The 24358-nt window shown below is 45.8% G+C and overlaps 1 protein-coding gene across 8 annotated transcripts in view; it reads right to left on the bottom strand.

Annotated features, from left to right (window-relative positions):
• The window catches only part of PARD3 (par-3 family cell polarity regulator), a 2149932-nt gene that overhangs the window by 970072 nt on the left and 1155502 nt on the right, over positions 1-24358 (bottom strand). For all 8 annotated transcript variants that reach the window (XM_069648049.1, XM_069648048.1, XM_069648046.1 and 5 more), the window contains exon 10: positions 11960-12099. In XM_069648049.1, coding sequence (XP_069504150.1) covers positions 11960-12099 — 140 coding nt within the window. The remainder of the gene's footprint in view (positions 1-11959; positions 12100-24358) is intronic.

Here is a 24358-nt window from a genome sequence, read left to right as displayed (position 1 = left end):
ACGACTACAGTAGCCATTTTGAAGGAAGGGCTTAGATGCAACATCTGACACTGTTTATCCAATCCCCTTACTTTGTTACCATATACAGATATAGTACCTATATTAAAGTTACTTTCCTATAACCAATAGAATTGCATGCAACATTTTAAGCGTTACACATTAGTGATGAGTTTTTAGTATAAAAGATGTGTTTTTTATGAAGTTCGTTGGAGTTGTGAAGCGAGAAGTAAGATCGAGTGATTGCTGATGTTCATGAACTCCCCGTTTTTTGTACTCGTCATTAAATGGACTCCCTTTGCCAAACTATTGAGTTGTCATTATTGATTCGATGCAAGAGTGTAATCTGCATACCCATCCATCTCACGGGTTCTGCTACTCATCTTAAAGTGCTATTGGGCAACCCCCAGCTTTATGGGCCGGTTGGGGTCCTAGTGAACAGGGAGTTGTGAGCTAAGGGGTTAAAAGGGGTGCAGCAGGGCTTGGGGCATTAGAGTAGGGTTAGGGGGCATTAGGGCACATTTAAAAAAACAATGTGAAGGGATTTTTCGAAGTAATCACTTCAAAGTAAATTACTTCGAAGTAATTACCGTCAACAAAATGACATGGAGCCATTCATAGCTCCATGAATACTGCCAATATCATATGAATGAGACCATTGCAAGAGGGCAGGCCGCATACTGCAGTTATTCTTTATTTGACGTATGTACTTTGTACAAAGCTAAAGACCATCTTGTGGTTACTTCAAACCACTTTTGGTTGAATGTGGAAAAGAGTGAGAGGAACAGAAAAGAAAGTTATTCTGCGTGCAGTGAAGAACCTGTCTGAACTTGAGGTCATGTGTGAGGTGAAGAGCAAGTGAGATCCAGAGGAAGGAACCCCTTATTATGGGATAACCTATAGCATGCATATTATGATGCAAGACTGATAGTTTTTAGGAAGCTGAACTTGGGCGTGAGGTGGGCCCATTTCACTTAAGCAATTTGGCCGGAGATGGTGAGCCTGTCAATCTGGTGATTCTTGTTAACCTACGTAGGGAATTGAAAGCTAAGCAATGCTTAATTTGTGGTGATGCTTGCCAGGGCTCAGCCCCAGCACTTATTTCTGAGGCCTGGCACTTATTTTCAGATTCAGTCTGATTATTTGAGGTTTTTCATAAACTTTATTATTTTAACTCTCATTCAGTAGCTGTCACACAACAAAGAACAACAGTGTACACTGGATGCAGTCTCCTCATTCTGTGCCAGTTCATTGTTATTCCTAAACCTAATGATCCATACAGGACAGTTTTAGTTTTCAAGGATAACGATGAGATGGAAGGTGACAATGGTGGGTGCTCCAGTCATCCTGCATGACAATGGGGCAGCTCTGCTACTGCAGTGTGGGTTGACAATAAGAGAACAGACACCAGCCAGCAGCACTAACACAGGGGCAAAGCCAGAGAAAAAGCCACTATCTAAGAGGAGTGTCTGCCATGAGCACCAAACCCATACTCAATGATATGGCTGCAGTGTTTGACGGGCAAATTCATCAATTCAGGAATGATTCTGCCTGCATTTGTCAATTAATTTACCATAAGAGTAAAGCAGGTTTACTTTGTTTTCTGTGGATAGATGGTCAACATGTTCAACTTGCCGTCTATTGAATCGAAGCAAAATGTTAGCAATGATGATGTGTTTAAAGAATCACTCAAACATTTGCCTTAATTTGGTATATTTTAGGTCAATTGGTATCTATACATTGCACATTTGCCATAGGTAGTGCATCCATCACCTGCAATAGCTGGTAAGAGTTGCAAGTTATACTCTAAATATGCTGACACTTTGGGGGCACTGTCGTGGATGGTGGCAACAGAGGGCTGGGAGCTGTCCATCCCGATGTGTCCCAGGTGTTCTCGAAAAAATGTGGGCCCTTGCACATATTTTACAAATTAAGCACTAAAGATAAGTGAAATGATCATGTCTTTTAGAACGTAAATGAGGTGGGCAGTACAGTTCACAGTCCTGTAAAATGTGTACACCACTTCGGCAGATTGACAGCAAATTCCATTACCATAGTCAATTTCCAATATTACTAATGCTTTGGTACTGGCAGAGACCCCAATAATTTTGCACCATCTGGATGCAGCCGCCATAGTTTAGTTTAGTTTATTATTTGTATGGCGCGCCATACCCTGGGGCATCAGGGCACAAGCAGACAAGTATATGCTCAACTTAGTTACAGGTACATAAAGTGGGAAGAAGGTACAGAAATATGCTGAGCTTGGTTACAGGTATGCTCGGCTAGATGCAGATACATGAAAGAAGCATAAAAGTGCAGTCATCAACAATGTTACAGTAGGCAGGTATGTGCAAGGAGAGACCTTCTGAGGACTGGTCTAATACTCACTTTTTGTCTGCAGCATGGTCATTGGCCCCTCTTCGTGTATCTTTCCAGCCCCCTACTCTACTGTGTACCCACCTCTGCTCTGGTTGTGTTCCATCCCTCTTCTTTGGGTGCATCATCAGGGTAGCGAGGAGGGGCCTGCAGCCTGCACCAGCAGCCCACAGTGCTAGAATACACGTGTAACATGTTTGTTTCCTAACATTATAAAAATGAATGTGCTTGTTCATTTTTATAATGTTAGGAAACAAACGTGTTACACACATATTCTACCACTGGCACTGCTGCAAGATGCAGCCTCTGCCCTCAGAGAGGGCAGTGTTAGAATACACGTGTAACATGTTAATTTCCTAACATTATAAAAATGAATGTGCCTGTTCATTTTTATAATGTTAGGAAACAAACGTGTTACACATGTATTCTACCACTGGCACTGCTGCAAGATGCAGCCTCTGCCCTCAGAGAGGGCAGTGTTAGAATACACGTGTAACATGTTAATTTCCTAACATTATAAAAGTGAAGGTGCCTGTTCATTTTTATAATGTTAGGAAACAAACGTGTTACACGTGTATTCTACCACTAGAACTGCTGCAGGCTGTGGCCTCGGCCAGGGCAGTTTCTAGTCCATTTGGTGCCCAGGGCGAAACACTAGGAATGTGCCCCCCCCCGCACCCCATGCCATGCGCCACTCCCACTGCACCCCGCGCTCCACTCCCGCTGCACCCCGTGCACCACTCCCACCGCACCCCGCGCACCACTCCCACCGCACCCTGCGTGCCATTCCCAAACTACACCGTTAAAGAACTCCGACCCAAAGTCAAACAGTCTGTCACACAAGGAATTAATTGCCATTTGCAACGGTGGGCCACTTTTTCACTGGTGCCCAAGACAATTTTATGCCCCAAGCCCACTTAGGCTGCAGATAATGAGGACTGGGCACACCAACCAAGAGATCATGAATATATACAACCAACAAAGAACACAAGATGCTGAAGGGGGTTTGGAGGCAACCTAAGCCAAAAGGGCAATGACAGGGAGACACCTGAACCCAATAAACAATCACTTTAACATTCTTTGAATGGGAATCAAGGGTTATGCTTTGATACAGTAAAATCTTGACTGTTGTAAGGATACATGGACCAGGATTATTTATTTATTCATCCAATGTTTGTCGGGTACCTGCATATTTATTTATTTATGCAATGTGTGTCGGATACAGGTATCCGCCACACATTGCATAAATAAATAAATACATTATCCGTCTCCATGTACCCAACAAACATTGCATTAATAAATAAACTGGTTCATAGCTTAAAGAATATTTACTCAGCAACACTGGTCAAAACTATTATCCGCATAGTGAAGTAACTCATCACCAGTGCCATGGAAGTGCTTTAAAGTGTAATTGATATATAGTTTGGAAAAGAAGCAGCATGAAAGAAATAGCGCTGTTTTAAACTATTATTTTGGCCATTTTCTGGGCTTGCAGGGACACACCATGGGCCCAAATGGGTCGGGCCCACGGTGCGTCCCCAAGGCACGCACACTCCCCACAGCCCACTGCACCTCCCCTCCCATCTCAATGCCAGCATGTTAGGCAGAAACCTGTGCAGTTCCCTCTGGGACCACTGCAAAAAATTTAAGACCACAGGTGTTTGGCAGTAAACCCACTTTGTAGCAGTCTGTACCAAACAGATTTACTTGGTAGCTGTGGCTGAGCAGTCAGACTTCCCTCAAGAAGAGTAAGGCAGTATACAGAGTATTCACAATAGGTCACAAGAACACAGTAGAACAAGCAAACACTGACCACAGCCTGGTGTAAAAGAGATATAATTATTTATTTAAAACCACATCTAATAAAACACACAGACACTAATATTAAGCAGTTCAAAAACACGGTCACTAAAAGATATACACTCCCTTAAAAGAATATTAGACAAGTCTTAAAGAAAGCCCCACTTATTTTCAGACAGCGGTGAGCGCTTAACGCAGATGGCACTCTAATAATTCGGTTTAAAAGGGAGAGAAAGGCAGAGCATTGAAAACAGATCCCAACACTTTCAAAAGAACACAGCAAGAGAGGAAGGCAGAGTCAAACCGTGAAGTTAGAGTTCAGAAAGCCGGATCCACTTTAAGAGGATCGGAACGAAATGTGTCCAAGGTCACACGTTTGAAAAGTGCACAAAAGTCTCGAAAAGGTTCAGAAAGAGTTGGACCAAAAGAAAGGGACCAGTTAGAGGGTCAAGGCGGCCAGCCCGGTCCAGAAGGTTAAGGGATTATTATTACCTTGTAGCAATCTTTAGAAAGGGAGGCCTGGCGGACACGGTACCTTAAAGTGGTGAGAATACTCCAGCGGGGGCAGTTGTTCCTGGCAGCGGATGCAAGTCGGTGCTTCGTACGGGGGAAGAGAGGATCTCGTCGGGGAGGAAGACAGGAGTCCGTTGCACTGCCAGGGAAGAAACCAGCCGCGGAGTTCTCAGTTAAAAAGGAGTGGTCCTTTTATTCGCGGTCCAGTGGTAAGTGGCTATCCGGTTGCCGGGGTGCTTGGCACGGGCAATTCGACCACAAGACATCCTGGGATGCGAGGAAAAGAAGGTAAACCAGCCGGGAGATCTTCTCTGTCGTCGGGAAGTGGTGAGTCGGTTCCGCAGGGCTCCACCAGTGGTGTCGTCATAGCAGGTCGACTCAGCTTCTCCCTCGTCGGATTCTCAGGTCCTGTGGCGACTTCTGAAGTTCCAGTCCCAAAAGCCCTGCTTTTATGCAGCACACCCCCATTCACTCAGCCTAGCTGTCAATCAAACATGCTAAGTGGTGAGCCTTGGGCCAATCACACAAGAGTCCGACTTAAGTTACCAAGGTAACTCAGTCCAGGGTGCCTAAACCCCCTCCCATACCCCCTGTGGTACCCAGACAGAGTGGCACCACTTTTGGAGGCTTTTGTGGAGAAGCCCGCCAAAAAGTGGAACAAAGGGCTCTACTTGGGTTGGAGTCACAGAAGAGAACACAAACGCCATTTTAGAATCGAGTTCTGGAAAAAAAATACCAACCGGCGAATTAATATTAAATAAATAAACCGGCGGTATGTTCGAGGCTATGAGTAGCCTTGAACAATGGAAAAATCCCATAGAGATATATTCGCAGTCGAATATAAAAAGTAGTATCCACTGCCACCAGCCAAAACTCGATCAGGGGGGACGGAGACGTGCCCCCTCGACTAACAGACCCCGGGGCAATCGAATTGCCCCAACCAGTACATCCACAATATGATGGTTTGTACTGGTTTCTGTTCATAATTTGGGACTAGTAAAGCCAATGGTGACTTTACATGCCCTGGGAGACAGTAGTCAGTCCCAGGGTATGGAGTCTATGGTGGGGTGTCACTATGACACCCCTGTGTCACTGCACGGAAGGTGCTGTGTAACACACATAGTAAAAACACATGAGACCCTATGGAGTAAAGGACCCTATAGCCCATAAAACACATTAACAGTCAAAAGAACACCACAAATCATGTCTAAGAGTGGGAGAAAGAGTCTCACTCTTGGCAGGAGAAAAAAAACTCCAGAAATCCAGCAAAGCTGCTGGGGGACTCACTAGGTTAGGAAATAAAGCCTAAACAGAGAATTCGCCCTACCACAGCACAAAACCATTTAGTGACTAATGGGCCACCATTAGCAGTTTCCTGTCGGCATTGTGATGGAAGGGGCTGGTCTTAGCTGCAGGGGGACCTAAAGTGTTTTTATTGGTCTGCTTATGCCCCCACACCAAGTGGCGCAAAAGTGGTCAGAGGGAGCCTCTGACTTCTGTAATGTCACGTAGTACTTCTGTACTACGTGACATTACAGTCGGAAGGGGCAGCGCCAGCACCTGACCTGCAGAACTTTCCCCACGTCAATGCGCCGCCCCACAAACTGGGGAATTCCATCCCCTCCAGAGGCTCCAGGGACCGGAGCAATTGCGTCCCCCGGGGTTATTGGGCCCCGGGCAGTTGCCCGCCTCGTCCGGGCCAAGAAACAGGCCTGGCCTCGGCCCTCAGGCAGGGCAATTGGGAAATAAATTAGCAACATTTGTTGCTTTATTAACTTCCTCTGGCCCCGGGTGGTGCTGGCGCCAGCCAGGCCCATGGGCGCACGTGCCGTGTGCCCTCCTCCAGGCTATGGGCGCGCACTGACACTGAAGTGTGGATCGATTGGGGCTGGCTGGTTTTGTCGGCCCCGACCATTACAGAAAAGAGGAGCGAGTGGGCCACTAAATCCTGACGTTGTTCCCATCACAAGCACACACTGCCAAGCAGCAGCAGAATCAACAAATACAAACAGTTTCTGTATCCTGCCCTCACTGATTGGCCTTGTTTCAGGAAACCCGGCAGTAACCACAGCCTGCCGTGGCAAGCACACTTCTTTCCTCCTGCTCCCGTCCTCGCAGGTGAGGCCTATTGCTGCATAGGCATTTTATTTATTTTAAAATGGTATTGCGGAGATAACTGGGCCAACCAAGAACAGCCTCTGGAGGCCACAAAGCTAGACACTTTTGTCAAGGCGCAAGCTGTCATGAAAAAGGAAGCGAGCACCGGTGGTGGACTCCTCAGGAGATCAAAAGGCCAGTTCTCGGAAAACCTGGGTAGAGTGTCACCGTCAGCAGATCTTAGACAGTTGCACGTTCCAGCAGGGTTGGATTGGTCGGTCCGTTGGCCGGGCCAAAATCACTTCGAGGGCGAGGCCCTGGGGGCTGCTAACACGCTTGGGCCAGTTTCGGGGTTACTACGCCCCCCTAGTTCCCGCTCCCGAGCATTTTGTTTGTCGTTCCCTCTTTCTTGGGCATGCAGTGCTGACTTTATTTTAGTGCAAGAGTTCAATACATTTCACTGTTCGCTCAGACTTGTCTTATGCTCTTCTTTGTCATTGTGCTTCTTTTGTTTGGAATAGCAATCACGCTAGTCTAACGAGATAGACAAACACCTACAGGAATTCGCCTTGTGAATGATGGTGTGAAGGATGGATGCAGGCGCTGGACCAAAAGCTGAGCGAAGTCTGCACAGCAGCTGGCTTGGGAAAGCGACTCAGCAACTATAATAGAAACCGTCTCCGTGGACGGTTGGCCCAGCTTCCGTATAATGCAAATACCCAGACTTGTAGGATGCATGCTTCACTTTCTTTGTTCCATTGGGGGCGACATGCTGTAGCATCAATTCATGGCCTTTAAAATACCCTGCACGGTGCAGCTTCCAATCTCCTTTAACACAAACGCTGGGATATGGCCATGACTAGCTAACGCCACATTAATCAAAGCCAGGTCTCTAAAGAATGATTCAAGTGTTGGGGAATCACCTGCTCACGCTTTCTGTCGTGTGACCAACCAGTGCACAAAAGAAGTTTTAGAGCGTGGGGCTCTTCATGCCACCCATTTCTGCATTTGATACACCAGCAGCTAAACACACCCTGGAAAGGCAGCTCCTTCTGCATAGTCCATTTCTCTCCCAAGCTCAGGACAATGTTCTTTACCATAATGGAGAATGTGAAAAAGCGCAGGGTTGCAAAGCTGGGGGGTGAGGGTAGAGGGCAAAGCGCACTACGCTTGGGGTACACTGGAGATGCTTCCCCTGATACCCGCAGTACTCCATTTCCCTTGAAATGAAATTCGTCTATACACTGCAAAATGTGCAAGGGCCACTGGTATTCAAGCAGCACGCGACTAGTAATTTGCAAAAAGTAAACTTAACGAGGCCCAAGAAAAGGTCATCTTCCACCCTTTAAGAATTTGATTGTTTTTGTTTTTATGTTGGGATGGTAGACATTGCTTTTCTTTGCGATCTTACAGTTTCATGGTGCTGTCGGTAGCTAAAATGAGTGATCACGAAGGAAACATTTAAGAATTTGGAGAGTTCACAAGCATGAGCGAAACAAACCCCAATACTCGAACTGCCATTTCTCTTCCGTGGTAATGCACTGCAGTGTGTTTGAATGTAAAGTCCACATTGCAATGTCATAATTTTAGAACGCCACCTCTCCAACATTAACATTGGGAGCTATGTTGAATTGTACATGCATGTTAACTCTCTGCATATGTTTCAAGTAGACTTTACCACTCACATGGAGTATTGATATTGTGTATGTGTCCCCCTCCTAAATATATTTAACTTCCCGTGAAATATTTGATGCAATACATATTGCATAAATGCATGTATTTTAATGCTGAGATAGATGGGCTTGTACAGCTATCGATGGGTATGTTGCTGGTGCTTGTTCTTGGAGGTTCGAGTAACACTGTTCAAGACCAGTTCATCACCTTTTAAGAGTGGCTAAATGTTTGAGGTCATACGAATGACATTAGCGTAGATCTGAAATTTTCGATTCTCTGACCTGAGTCACAGTAGCAAACTGGTAATTGTTACTAAAAATGAAGAGCTAAAGCAGACTAACATAACCAGGCCTGTTCGGGTTTGACCCTCTTAATGCTGTTTTCTGAGGTTCATGAAATTCAGCAGATGCCAGCATTGACAATTTTGTTAACTCATAGTCCCCACTCCCGCTGCTCAGCCCATGACACATGCATGAGATCACAGGTCGGGCGACGGGGGGTGCCAACGATGCTTCCCGTCTGGGGTGCAATTTGTTGTAATACCGGCCCTGGGCGCCTGTGTTTGCTTTTTGTTTATCTACAGATGCTGGCAATAGATGGCCCTTAGACAGGGGGCCAGGACCTCCCAGGTCACCATTGGCTCCCTCCTGATTATTGGTTGTGGCGCAGTGCTATGGCCACGCCCATTTGCCCTTTAGAAGGCAAAAGTGAAACTGTCGTCATTGGGACTTTGTGTAAAATAGGCGAAAACTGTTGATGAATTGGAGAGGAAAGTGCGTATCTTCTTGTGAAGAACGCAGGTGTTTCTTTGCCATCCCAGAAAAAGGCTAATTCCTAGCAACAATGTGGTTGCCGGACACGACACATTCTGTTTCAATTATGCATATTGTTATCTGGTAAAAATAAGTCGATTTGCGATATTGCACTAAGGTGGTAGATGTTTAACACAATATAGCCTTGCCTGTGGAAGGCATCTGTCCAAACACTGGGTCTCCTGGAAGAGGGGCTGTTGACAGATGTATACAATAATGGAAGTCCAGAGAGCATGTGTTTAATTGGATAATGTCAAGGGCTCTGCTCTTCTCAGTTTCCGGATTTAATACTCTGTTAAAGCAGTATCTATCGGGATTAGCACAATTCCCACGAAGGAACAGCGGGGGAAGACGCAGGTGCAAGTCTGTTTACCAATGTGAGGCCTCAGCTCATTTTTATTCGAAATGCCACGGGCACAGAATTATAATGCAACACTCCGTTTTCCCCCCTTTATACTATTGTAAATCGCATGCGTTGCTATTATGCAATTGAATAAGAGTTATTTCACCAAGCTCCATAGGCTGAAAGGCTGAGTGGGCCTTGCCGGGATTCAAGCCTTTGGTTTGCAATTTAGCTCATGAGCGTCAATTCTGCAGAAAGGCCGCTTTGGAAGCATCTGCTCACAATGAGCCATCAGTGCCTGGATTGCATACGCCTCGGATTGCCCACACACTAACAGAGGTGCCATATTTAGCCGCATAGAGCTACGAGGAACTTATAAAATTGCAACAGACCAACTACGATCTTCCAATTTATTGATGTCAGTTGAGCATTTGGGCAATATGTAAAAGAATGTTTCAATTCGGGCAGTATATTCTCCCCTCGGAAGGATGTGTACGTTATTTCTGAACATCAAAGACACCCCCTCTCACCCCGCCGCCCCACCCCAAAGAATTTCAGGGGAGGCAGGAACTTAGACATTTCTGGTTTCTAGTCCAAACCCTGAACACTCAAACGTGCGTAGGTGGTCTGTCGCCTAAACCAAGCTATTATTAAACAATGCTCTAGAGCTCTAGATATGAGGTGAGCAGCTTTTGCTGTAAGCAACTTTATAAAACCCCATGGAACCTATGGCAATGCCATGCTATGAATCCTCTCCCAGCAGAGATTGAATGAACTCTGCATGCCACAAGTAAAAGGAGGGCTCATTTGGATCCATGAAGCATAAGGATACATCAGGGCAACATTTCCGAAAGAGGATCAAAAGAATATATGAACTTTGTATGTAGTTTGGGAAAGCTCTGGCACAAAGGGTCTTGGAGACAGACAAAACGTATGACTCTGTGTGCCATTTGCATATTCTCTAAAGGATTACTAACACTCACAGCTCCAAATGCATGTGTGGCCCGTTTTGTGCTCTAATGAACGACAAATTAATAAATGTCGGCAACTAATTAAATCACACCTAATCAAGTCTAGGTATAGCACCCATCCCTGTCTACTGTTTGGCAAACTTAATATATTGTGAAACCTGGCCTCTCCCCCACTCTACAGGATTCTCGATTCTAGGCGCATAGGCAAACTGCAAAGGTCAGCTGCGAGACATATAAACCACCAACCAAAAAGCTCACAATTTCTGCATACTTAACTCATACAAAAACCTACACAACCACCTCTCGCACAGCTAGCTGCACGCACTTCACCACATCGGAACAACAAGCAAACACCACAAGCCGCACCAACAGCACACAAGGACTGCCATCGATCCGATACTCGCACCAAAGCTCAGCACACAGTGTATACCAAACTGAAGCTGCCAACAGGACACCACTTCTCTCTCACTATCCTACTCCCTCTTCCCCTTCTAACCCACCCAGCCTTCTCGCTTAGAGATCCGCCAGAGTGCCTGGGGACCAATTCCATTGGTGACGGTGTCCGGTACAAATACCTTTACCGTTAACATTCACACGTCCGCCTGTGAAGAATTAATTTTACAACAAAATGTGTGATAGTAACAATAATAACAATTATATAAGGTTTTTTTTTTTAAATGGATGCTTCATGGCAGATTCCTCCTGCTTTTAAGTGCTGTAATAATATATGTTATTATGTGTGGGATCATCTGTGAAAGCACCTGCCATCAATAGATCATATAATAAGAGATGACCTGGATAGACAGACTGGGAGGTCTTGCAGGCTCAAGTGACAATGTTAACTTCGCCAGTTCCTCCCCATCAGAATATCGCATCTAAAAAATAATCCAGTTTCATTAAAAATCGTTGAGTTTAAAGGTATAAATGATACAGCCTTATTTACTTTGGGTATACAGGTTTACCCCAATAATGTTTTATTTACTTGCTCAAACAGAGACAAGTGCAGGAAAGGGGGACACTAAACCAACTCATCTCATTTCCCATGGAGAGTAAACATGTAACTTGTCAAAGTGCCACCTGGGGCTCCATAGAGGAAATGGGTGTAGACTTATTGCTTCAGAATTATGCTATTTTATGTTCTCGTTAAAAGCACATAGAAAATCATCAGTACCGATTCACACCCAATACAAAGTGATCTGATCAACTCCAGTGAAATTCATCATGCATTGGTTCTCAAGCGGAACTTGTGACAATGATTCAATTCTTAATGTACAATTATGAAATCTAGATTTTCAACCAAGACGTTGTTACATTTGGACAGCAATAAATCTAAAACTGGCGTAGCTATGCAACAGAAAATATACACATCTAGATACCTCTAAAAGTCTGTCGCCGGCCTTCAGTCGGCCATCTTGTATAGCTGCACCTCTTGGAAGGATGTTTTTCACATAAATTGGAGCGGAGCCACCAACGGGAACGTCTCGAGATGTGATGCTGAATCCCAGGCCTTCAGAACCTATGGGCATAATTCCAGACATTAATTTGAATATCTGGCTTTTACTGATAAAAACTATTTAAATGACCGCTTTGGGTATCATGCATTTTAACTGAAAAGTCATCTGAAACAGACTCTAAGAGCAAGGTATGCTTTAAGCAAATTTGCAATGTAAAAAAAATCATCTATTTATTCCATAGAGCACAATACCATACATACCCAAGAAGGAAAAATATGGGCTACAGAGCAATATTCTTTACACCATGAAAGCAATACATTATACGTATAAAAAGGCACTTTTCTGCTATTGATTACAGATATCAATAGTGTGTGTTTGAATCAAGAATAAAAATCAACAAATAATTTTAACCACCTGAAGGCATTTATTTCCGTATATTGCAGCCCCATAGTAAAACTAGATCAACTGAGAAAGCATACTGATTAATGATTGTTTCAACACATAAAAATAATAAACCTATCCAGTGACAAGGACTTCTGTACTATTAGTCACCTCATGGGGTTATTCTCAAAGATGCCCGCAAGCAATACGATAACATGTACATACACACACACCTACATCAGATCAGGGGGGGGGGGGGGGGGAGAGCAGGAGGGAGGGGAAGCAAGAGGGAGAGGGAAAGTAGGGGAGGGAGACGGAGACTAGGGGAGGGAGACTATGGGAGATGGACGGAGAGCAGGGTAGGAGGTAGGGCGAGGGGGAGAGGGAGAGAGAGAGGTAGGGGTTATAGGTCAAATGTTCGAAAACAAAAGGCTCGAATGCCTTTTTTTCGACAGTAAAAGGACTGAAAAAAAGGATCACATTTTTTTTTAATGGAGGGGCCCCCTCAGCCTACCGTTTTCCTATTATAAAAAAGTTTTTTTATACATGCTAAATTAAAAAATATATATAAATAAATTAGAAAAAAAAAATAATCGATCTTTTTTTTCGGTCCTTTTACTGTCGATCAAAAGGTCATTCGATCCTTTTGATTCGAACATTTGACCGGACACCCTCCTTGTGAAGGAAACCAAAGTGAAACAGACATGAACAAATTAAAATATTACAGAAGTGAATTCTTGGGCTGCCTTGCTATTCCAAAAGCCTCATTCTCTTCTTATCCCTGAAGAAGTAATTTGAAAATTATGAAGGTTAGTAAATAATGTACTGCATTAGCCTAACTAAGGTATCCTCTCTTGTTGACTTTGTTGGGAAGTGGGGGATGATCGTCCCAGGCCCCCCCAGTGTTTTCAGATGAGGCAGAGGTCTGGAAGTGTGCAGTTGGGACTTGCGGAGGGGTCAAGGAGGAGGCTGGTGGCAAGGAGCCATAGTGCGGGGATGATGGGGGGGATGTTTCTGTTCCAGCGAACACGGGAAATCAAATGCTATTTTTGTGATAGTAGCAGCCATATTGGAATCGAGGCCTAGGCTTGAGCTGCAGCCAGGGCTGCAGGACCGAGACTCGCACATACAAATAAGTGTCGCTGATGACACTGTGTGCCTTTATAAAGTGTTGCTCATACTGATTTGGCCAGAACGTTCTGTAGCAGCAGAGTACTTTGCGGGCGCATTTTTATTTTTGTGGTAATAAAACTTTGTTCTACTTGCAAGAGGTGTGCTTGGCCTTTTTCACTAGTGGGTTATTTTTTTATTTATTTCGTTGTTTTAATCAAATTAATGATTTTTACAAAACATAGTTGAAGAATCAGTAGAAAAATAGAGATGGAGAAACTTTTTTTTTTTTGCAATCAAAAGAAGACTCTAACAAAAAGTTCATAGAGACAAAATGGACTTTAAGATTTGAGTGGTCGCAATTGTCCAGGTATTTCGTTCTCCGCTCACTAAGCGACCCCACCAGAATTCTTCCTCTCTGGTGTAGGATTTCTGAAGGTGTTGTTGGAGATACTTTTCACCGATTTCTTGGGTACCTGGACAGTTGAGAAGTAAGTGCCGAATGGTTTTCGACTTTTGAGCTGTCTTTACAGAAACGACATGTATCTGAATCACTCAGTCCTCTACGTTTCAGAATCTCATTTGTCTGGAGTAGATTTAAACGTACTCTCAGAAACAGGTTTCTGGCAGCTTTGTTGGGAAACCTGCTCAGGTAGTTGGGGACCGTGTTTAATTTGCTGTTATAGGGCGGGAGATGTTGGACTGATTTTGCTTTTTCCGCAAAGTCCAGTGTCTTTATCCAGTCACACTCTGCCATTTTGTTTTTTATTTTTGAGGGATTTCGCACCAGCTCTTGTTCCGAAGAATGAAGTTCCAATAGTTTTGCTTTTCTTGCTGTTTCCCAAGATTTGAGCTCCAAGCATCGCGTCTTTTTGACCTCAGCATGGATCATCGCTAACACGCGAGGGCAATCGGGTAACAGCATTTTCCTGTAGAGCATCATAGATTTAATCTCCACGGATCCTTGCAGTGAAAGTAGACCTAATTCCCTTCTGATTAAGGGTGCCGATGTAGATTTTGGCAGCCCCAGAACCGTGCGCCAGAAATACCCCTCCAATTTCAGCCATAGATGGGAAGGCACATGAGGGAGAGCGTCCGCTGCATAGGTGATTGAAGGAACTACCTTTGTACGGTAAAATTTAATCGCTGGAAGCAAAGAAAAACGCCCATACTTTCTATCTAGTGCTCGCGCCTGTGCTGCCAGTTTCTTTGCCTTATCTGTCAGGCTTGTCTGGAGTGCAACGTTTGTTCTTGAACTGTCCAAGGTGACTCCTAGGTATTTTATGGTTGACACTTTCTCAAGCGCCTTGCCTTCCAAGTACCAGGACAATTTTTCTTGTCTCCGTTTGAATTTTTCCATCGTCAGGATTTTGGTCTTTGCAACATTGATGGTTAAGTTGTTCTCACTCACGTAAGCAGCTAGGTTATTAAGCTGACGTTGCAGACCGATTGGAGTTAAATCCATTAGGATTAGATCGTCTGCATAAAGTAGCCTTGTAGTTTTTTGGTCTCCCAGTGACGGCGGGAAGGAGCAAATTAATTTCTCTGCATCTTTGAAGTCACTGAGGTACGCAATGAAAAGTGCGGGAGCAAGTGGACATCCCTGCTTTACTCCTCTGCCAACCAGAATTTCTGATGATAACAAGCCAGCTTGATTTAACCTAACGCGGAGCTTGGTGTTCGTATGTAGTGCCTGAATTGGTTGGAGTATTTCTGCTGGACAGTTCCACTGCGTCAGTTTCCTCCACAAGTTTGCTCGATTTACTTGATCAAAGGCTTGCGCCAGATCGATAAAAGCCAGGAACACTCTTGGAGCACCTGCTAGCACCTTACTTTTTAGCGCACTGAGAAACATGATATTTGTGGATGTGCCATTTTTCTTGGTAAAACCCGTTTGAAATGGGTCTATGCAATCCGTGTCGTCAAACCATCGATGAAAATGCTTAAGTAGTAAAGAACCAAACACCTTCCCAATCGTGTCCAAAAGAGCTATAGGGCGATAGTTCTTAGGATCGTCTTTTAGCCCCTTTTTGAAAATAGGGACGATTATTGAAGTTGTCCATGAGAGCGGGATTTGTCTGGCCTTTTTACATCGTTTAAAGATGTCACTGATTAGTGCAGACCATTCTGTTGGAAATTGTTTTAGGTCCAAGTTTGTAACACCGTCCGGACCGGGGGCTCTGGATGGTTTAAGCCTGCAGAGTGTTTTAAAAATTTCTTCTTCGTTGCTCAGATCAACCCACGGTTCCAAGTTTGTATTTTCCAGTGGAGGCCCCAAGTATATGGGAGCCTGAAATAGGTTTGAGTAGAATTTTATCCAGACAGTTTCACCAATTGGGTTTGTTAGTGGTTCGCTAAAAGGCAGGGTCGTAGATCTAATTAGAGCCCAAAATTGTCTTGGATGATGACCACTAACCAATTTTAACATGGTTTCCGCGTCTTTTTGGTAAAGGTTACACCGTTGTTGTTTAATCCACGTTCTATAGGTTTTCTGCACTTGCGTAAAGGTTGCCTGGTTTTCTAGCGTAGGGAATGCTTTCAACCTTCTTTTTGCTTGTCTTAATTGACGCCTTTTCAAGACCAGGTCTTTGCTGTACGCATGTGAGATGACTTTGTTTTGTCGTCCCTGACCCTTGAGGTGGGACCTATATGGTAACAGAAGTGGTTGGTAGTCTGGCAGTCGCGGAAAATCCTGTTCCTTTTTTTCTTTGCCTATGTTCTCATATTGAAGCTTTATTGCAGAAATAGCGGCTGCTGGTAGTTTTAGACGTGTTTGTTGACTATTCGCCTCAACTGGAGCGGGCATAACCAAACTATAAGTTGGGTTTGTCTTCCACTTTAAGACCAACAAATTATGATCACTCTCCTTGGTTTTTAATACTTCGAATGAAGTTGTGAGAGTGGACAGGTGTCTACTAATGAAGATGTGGTCAATGTCCGCGTGCGAATTTCCTCTTTCCCAAGTAAAGGACCTTCCTTGTCTAGAGAAAAGGTCACCTGCATTCAGCAGGTCACACGCTGACATCAGAGATAACCATTTGTCCCCTCGTTTATTTCTGAGAGATGAAAAGGAAGGGGGATGCTCCACTACTTCAAGCGGCACCCAAGTAGCATTTAAGTCTCCACAGATGATCAACAGTGCTTCCGGATTGTTCACCAGGACTTCATTAATGATCTCTCTGGACAAGGCAATGAAGGAGACGTCGCTCAAGGCTGCGGGATTCCAGTAGATGTTTATAATAATTAGGGGCTGTGGTTTGAAGTTGCCCCCGTCCTTTTTGCTAGTCGTCCAGCTGACTTCTGTGGCCAGCAAGTGAGTGGATGAATGTAAGGTTTTTAAATATTGTAGTCCTGAGCCACACCGGATTGCCGTAACAAGGCCTGAGGAAGGGCGCCCAAGGGGACCTTTGGTTGCTGGCGCATGGGCCAAGTCGAAGCCATCGATTGATGGACGTTCGGTCGTCCAAGTCTCTTGTAAGCAGATTATGTCCAAACATCCCAAATCTACGTCCCCTTTGTTCGTCAGATGTTGAAAACCGCGCGTGTTCCATGACCCCAGGGAGAGAACTTCTTTACCCTGTGTCTGTTGTATGGAAAGGGGTATGCAGATATGGCTGGCGGGTTGCTATTGAATCTTATGTTGTGTGAGAGCCTTGGGTAGCCATGCCCAAGATTGCGTCGGTAGAACTTGTTTTGAAGTGTCCTTCGTATCGGAGCCTTCCTTACCCACGGATTGGGTTATTGTCCGTTGAATTGTGGCCATAGGGCCACGAGGGCATCTTCCTATTTCCAACGGGTCTTTGTAAACCGCTTCCTCTCTTGTAGCTTCTCCCCAGGGTTGCTGGCTTCCAGAATCGTGGCAGTTTGTCTGCTGAGTTTCTGCTGGTTGATCCGCGTAGATTTTTCCAAAAGAGCGAACCTGTCGCTCCGGACCTCTGTCCTCCAGGTCTCTTTTAGAAGACTTCGGTTTAATATTCGCTTTTTCGAGATGTGGAGATGTTTTTGGTTCCGACTGTTCGGATAATTCACGCCACCTAGAAGAAGGCGCACCTTCTTCTAGTTCGAACAAGTCGAATCCCAGCTTTAAGAGATGTTCGGCTGCCTCTGCTAGTCTGATTTTTGCCCAATTTGTGTGGACATGGAGGTAAGCACTCGCTAGTTTCCCTTGATGGAATGGTTCCACCCTCGCTAAATCCTTGGTTTCGACTTTCCTGAGGGAAGGAACACATTTAAGAAGTTGCAACAAAAATCCTCTGTTTAATATGATATGTTTGTTGTTATCTGGTAATTGTTCAATAAGGAAATTGCGTTTGGTTCTGAGAGACTGAGCTCCAGACCTTGCCGATTTTTCTTTTAGGCTAGGTCTGGAGTTGTGACGATAGTGCTTGTCTTTTACAAACACTTCTGCATATTTTCTTGTTGCTGGGGCATCTTTGGACCTTGTCGCATGCACCCATCTGGGCCCTCGGGGAGAGCTCCTTCTGGAGACATAGATGTTGTTTTGAGACCCATTTCTCCCACGGATTTCCGACGAACTGGTCTTCTGCGGATCATCGTCTAGATTTCGTAAATATTTACTTTTGTTCTGGACCTTTTTTTGCACTTCGTGGCCCCCGCTAACTTTATTTTGCAGATTCCTACAACGACTCTCTAAGGTTTGAAAATGAGGATTTTCCTCCATAGTACAATTTGGGTCTTGGGTTTCATCTTGGTCATCAGACAGTGTGTAAACACTGAGGTTTAACAAGTCCACGTCTGTTGCTCGATTTCCCACGTTAGAGGCTATTTGAGTACCGGCTATGACATCGTCTGTGTCCTTCGTTGAGTAATTCGCTTTGTCACCTTTTCCTTGAACTATTCTGCCCAATAGTTTGTCGGGCAAATTAGACATTCCCTTCTCATTTAGAGGCACTTTTTTACTGCTGTTTGCTTCTGCAACGAGAAGCTTTCTTGTCGTTTGCTTTTGCTTTAGGAGAGGGCCTTTTGATGCTGGTACACTATCGATTTCAGATGAAATCGAGATTTGATCGTTAAGAGTTGATCCATTGGTTTTTGGTGCCGTGCCACCTGCTTTAGTTTTTTGACGACCCTTTTCAGGGGACTCCTTGTCTCCCTCCGGGGTAAAACCTTCAAGGTCGGCAATCCGCCCATCCTCAAAGGTCTGGGTACTAGCGTCTGAAGAGAGAGGTCGTGTCTCGAGTGACCTGGCTCTCGTCTTCCCCGGACAATCGTCCATATTGATTTTTCCCATTTTGTTGTTCAGGGCGTTGATATAGCCTTCTAGGAAGATCAGGCGACTGTTCATCATCGCTGTAATGGATGTGTGATCTTTCAAGGAGTCGTTTATTGACTCATATAGTTTACAGAACGGAGCCATCGCCAACGTTACTGTAGACATAATTAATCTTAAATCAGTCTTCTTGGGCGAGAGATCATTAGATGGGTTTCCTGTAAGTTCGCTGGAACGCCGGTGTCTCATTGGACTAAGCGCTCTATCGCTGTTGCAGTAGTTTGTCCGCCCTCTTTGGGGTGAGGAAATCCTTGAGGCGTCCAGACTGGGTCTCTTCCCCAAGCTGGTTGTATTTCGATGATTTGAGGGTTTGACTTGGAAAGGAATATTATCAGACTCCAGGTTGGGCTGGGTGTCCTCCTGCCCCAGTTCCAAGCCCGCTGTTTTAGTTGCGCTCCCATCGACGTTCATTTCAGTCAAGCAGGGATTAAATATGAGCAATGATTGATCGGACTGGTTTTCTTCTGCGTCACTTTCCACCTCACTACAGATTGTCAGGGGACATTGGGTCTCCTCAGTCTGGAAGGTCCTCTTTAGAGTGGAATGACTTTGTCCTGCAATTTGGGCCGAGGTCACTGGATTCCGAGGGTCGAGGTTTTTGGCCAAAAGTGGTCGTGTATCTGACTCAGATGTTTGGCCTGGACCACTTTGCCCTTTCACTGGGGTTGTTGGTAAGCTTGAAAGATGTCTCGGAGATGGAAGGTACGCAGGGCTTGGAGAACCAAAATGCCACCTAATGTTTGCATTTGGAACCGTGCTAGAAAAGGAAAAGTTCACCGGTTTTAACGAGAACGCAACTCGCTCGTCGTTTGGTTTTGCAGGTGCTGTGGCCGGGATTTGGTCCGAGACTGCGCCCAAGATCTCGGCGTCCGAGATTTCTTCCGATGTTGAAGGCTTTTTCTTCAAAAATTTAGCAAAAAATCTGTTGGTTATAGGCGAATTTGGTTGGACGTCCTCTGATTGATTTGCAGACTTGTCATTGGCGTTTGTAGATTTTTGACGTTTAGAAGTCAAAACTTTCAACCCCATCTTAGGCTTTTGGTGCGCGCATCATTTCCTACGCGACGGCCCTCCCTTTTTCCTGTGGTAAACGGTATTTAACGAAACGTGGGAGGGTTTTGTTTGACTGTCCTTAGGCCTCGTTGCCCTGGGGATTTTAGATGTTTCAAGGTCCCGGTTCCCCGAGACGGTGGGCTGCTCATCCTCTCCAAGGCCCAACCGTGGCAAGACCTCTGCGGCCAGCACAGGACTAGACTCCGGCGGTGAATGTTGCCAAATCGCGACCTGTATGAGGCCGTTTGAGGCTGAACTATCCATTTTCCTTTCAAGGGGATTTTTCTGGGGCTGCCGCCCTGATTGGGCGTTACACCCCTCCACCACATAGGGGGCCAGGGGGGCTTGGGCCGGCAGAAGGGCTCGCGACTCAAGTCCATATTCCGGGGAAGCGCAAGCAGACAGTCCATCCAACACGTCCACCCCCCCCCACCGCCCACTAATTCCTCATCACCTGGATCGAGCGGCGATTCCTCTCCTCCGAGGGTCTGCGCTACGCTCGCATCACTCGGCGGGGGGCAGCTGGCGGCAGACGGGGGCTCCATCTCATTTGGACGGTTTCCGGAACCAGGAGAGCCAACGGCGTCCATCAAGGGGATTTCAGCGCCCGGCTCGGCTAGCCCGGGTTCTGTATCCGCTGTGTTTGATACAGGCAGCTCCAGCACTTTGTCTAACTGATAACGAAGCGCCATACTTAATTTTGAGCTGCGTAGACGTGGGCCAAGAGTCTCGTTGTTTTCCACGGAAACAAGTGAGTTTGCAACACTGTTTTTCCTACTAGCGGAACGTGCGGCTCTAGCGGCCATAAACTGCGTAGGATTCCACTCCGCAAAGCAGCAAACAGCAAACAGTCCTTGTTTTCTGCTTCTCGCCCTTTACTCACTCGGGCTTCACGCCACAAGGGTGATGCACTTCCCCTTTTGTAGGTCACTTCCTGTGGGCGGTACGTCAGCAGGCCAGATATTTAAAGGCACACTGCCCCAGCCCTCAACACGCGCCACACAACACACAGCCTCAGTGTGGGTGCGCAGCTCTCCCAACGGGCTACGGGGCTACGGGGCTGCAAGAGTTCAGCACAACACAGCAGCACAGCAAACAGTCCTTGTTTTCTGCTTCTCGCCCTTTACTCACTCGGGCTTCAGTGGGTTATATTTTTTCTGATGTGAGCGCTGAGAAGTTTCTCTACACCTTTTTTTGGAGCAACGCTTTTTATATTACCCTTAGTTAACACGGTACAAGCAAAGTGAAATAATATATATGAGAGAGGCCCAGTTGTGGAGGAGCAACACAGACCATCCGCTGTGCCACATACTGAGGGATGAACAAAGGACTCTCACGTATTTTTGGATTGAGCTACAACATTGATTTATTAGTAAACACAAGACCAACGTAGGGGTAATCTCTAGAAAGAAGGATCTTAAATAATATGGCAAAGGACCCAAGGGCAACTCAAGCAAGTCTGAGTCTGTCATGCAAAGGGTCTGGTTCCCGAGTCAAATCTACAACAGCATGTGGTCAGGCAAGGGGGCTCCTGCAAACCCAATACGTTCCCTTAATTAGTAAGTTCCGGAACCTCTTTTGGGCCAATACTGACGATGGATGGCCCTTCTGGGTTATAGACACTTGGCTTTCAGATGACAGGCCATTTCTTCACCATCTGTGCCATGTGGATTGTCAGCTTCAGTCATTGTGTATGCCCCCCAGCCAAGGTTGAAATCAACAAACCTTTCCAGTAGGGTGCTCTAAGCAATCTCTGGTTGGATTCCCCTATAGGCAACTTCCTTGGTGGTCTTGCTACTTTCTACCAGATATTGTACCACGTCTCTTGGCAGGCCCGTTTATTTTCTGATTATTATGGTTTGGTTTCTCTTCAGTCTAAGTCTCGGCCCCAGCAGTCTCTGGCCCCAGGTCCATCAGTCTTTCAAACACATAGCCCTGCTGTTCAAGCTGCATCCCAGCTATGAACCCACTGGTCTCACCTCCCACCTCTCAACACCACTTCAAGCAGCTGGCTCACTTGGCTAAGCCAATACTGATGACTTGCTCTGGACCCAACAGTTCAATTCCAGCACATTTCTTTGGTTTCAAGTAACCTCTGATGTTTGCATCATTTCTTCTTCTCTTGATCACTGCCAAACTCCTCCTCCAGTTCTTCTGTTGCGCCTCTAACTCCTTCCTCTTTAGGCTTTCTACCTTCTCCCTCTCTTCTAACCTCTCCTTCTTCCAAACAAGTTACTCAACTTCTGGTCTTTTCCTCCCTCAATGCCGGCTCTCCCTGCACCAATCGATGCTATCTTATTTTCAAACTCCCATATGCTGGCTAAGATCAAGCCCTTTTTATGGCACTGTCCTTTAACCTTTGGGAAACTGGAGTGCCAAGATGTCTTGGATATACATGGATTCTGCAATAGATCATGCCGTTCGATTGGTTGCTCAACACATGCACTTCCTCTTCCCTTTGCGTGGTTGCATGTTCCTGAATTATTGACTGCAGATCTGTGGCGCTGTGGGCAGAGGCTGCCATCTTGGAATCAGGTGGCCCTATCATGGCAGCCTTCTGATCTCCGGCATGATACCTCTGAAGGAGGACGTGTACTATATGCTTCCTCTATCTTGTTGCTTGCGCCTGTTCACGTTCCCTGCATAATCTCTGCTGTATCACCCAGATGAGCCCAGAGGTACATCTGTAGTGTAGCCTGTACTTGCATCCCTTTCTGTTGCCCGTTGAAAAATGCTGTGACTGGCATCTGCCCTCGCCAACCATGTACAATCCAGCTCAATTAGTGTGCTTAAACGTGATTTACTTTCTGTATGGTCAATGTTTTAAATGATGGGAATGGGGGAGATGCCCTGGAGGATCTCCTGCAGATCTTCTCCACTTTTGGCATCACTGGCAGGCGGCCTTCAAATGGCCTCGAGGTCCCTCCCACCCCCATTTCGTGTCCTGATCAATGGGACTCTGTCACAAAGGTCTAGAGCACAATTACGAACATAGGCTTAAGATGGTAAAACATGTTTCCAAATGGAGTTTCTTCATTAAAAGGTGTAATAGCAATGCCCTTCCGACGGACATCACTAATGTTGAGTGAACACATTCATGTGCTCCCAACTACCTAAAATTGACAGATTTAAGTGAGTTCAACTTTTTCTGCAGTTTGGCCAACATATTTCAAAATCCTCTCTATACGACAGCCAATCTTCTGAAGTGGAGGAGGCATTCGGAAAGGTTGTGTGCTGTTGAGGATGGTGTTGGAAAGAGTATTTGCATTATAATTACATTAGAAGTAGAATAAAAATAGTGTTGTTATTAGTCAGAATTACTAAAGACATAGTGATACAGAAATGTGTCCAGGCAACCGAAAATCATAGGGCCTACCTTGAGTCGCACACAAAATTACTGTTTTTGTCAGGTACAAGAACATCACAGAGATTTGCTTAAGTGATTCCCTCAAATTGTTTTGGGAGGGAGTTGAAAATCCCTCAGGGTCATGACAGGTGCATATGTCGTATGTACAAGGAGGCTTGAGTGTATCCCCTCCTGCCATGGGTTACCACGGTGGACAGTACCAAATGGATATCCAAAGAAATGCAAAATTAAAAGCAAATGGTTGAGTGGCAATATATCTTGCAAAAAAGTGTTTCAAGGCGCGACGAGGCGGGGGGGGGAACAGGGGGAAGACAGACAACGATCCTACTAGGCCAGTTGTCATTCAGATCGCGCAAGTGCAGGGGTGGGGGGAAGGGAAAAGTGGAAGGGGAGGGGGGGGGAAGTGCAGTACAAGGTAAGTAGCGTAAAAAATAATAAATAAGGCCAGCTGGTGGCAAGTGCAAGGTAGATGCAGAACAAGTGCTGGGAAGGGGGGGCTGTAAGGATACAGTGACAGTCCCGCAGTGCAGGGGGGTGCCAGGGAGGCAGTGCAAGTGGAGAGTGGCTGGGCCCTGGACCGAGGTCACTGAGAGTGGCCCAGTTGCAGATTCAGAGCAGATTCAGTGAAGAATTAAAGCTGTTCAGCAGGGGAGAGGGAGAGAGAAAGCAGAAGCAAAGAGGAAGGTTTTGAGGTGCTTCCGGAACCGGAGGTGGTTCTCCTCAAGTTTCAGGGAGGCAGGAAGGCTGTTCCAGAGGGAGGCCCCTGCTGCAGAGAGAGATCTACCCCCAGCTCGTTGCTTCGAGAAGCGGCTGACCCTGAGGGAGTTGGAGACGGATGAGCGAAGGGCTCGGGAAGGAAGATCTTTAGGAAGAGAGAGCTGAAGGTATTTGGGCCCCAGGCCCCAGAAGGCCTTGTGGACAATGCAGAGGGTTTTGAACTTAATCCTCGCAGCCACTGGGAGCCAGTGTAGAGATTTCAGTCCTGGAGAGATACGGTCCCTGGGCTTGAGGCCAAGGACAAGTCTCGCAGTTCTGTTCTGGATGAGTTGCAGAGGGCGGAGAGTGGAGGCAGGCAGATTAAGATAGAGGCTGTTACAGTAGTCCAGCTTTGAGAGAACCA

Source organism: Ambystoma mexicanum, chromosome 2q, assembly GCF_040938575.1.
Source record: "Ambystoma mexicanum isolate Mex_15411 chromosome 2q, UKY_AmexF1_1, whole genome shotgun sequence".
In the NCBI taxonomy this organism is placed as follows: Eukaryota; Metazoa; Chordata; class Amphibia; order Caudata; family Ambystomatidae; genus Ambystoma; species Ambystoma mexicanum.
Note: the sequence above shows the minus strand (reverse complement) of the source record. Positions and strands in the feature narration are given on the sequence as shown.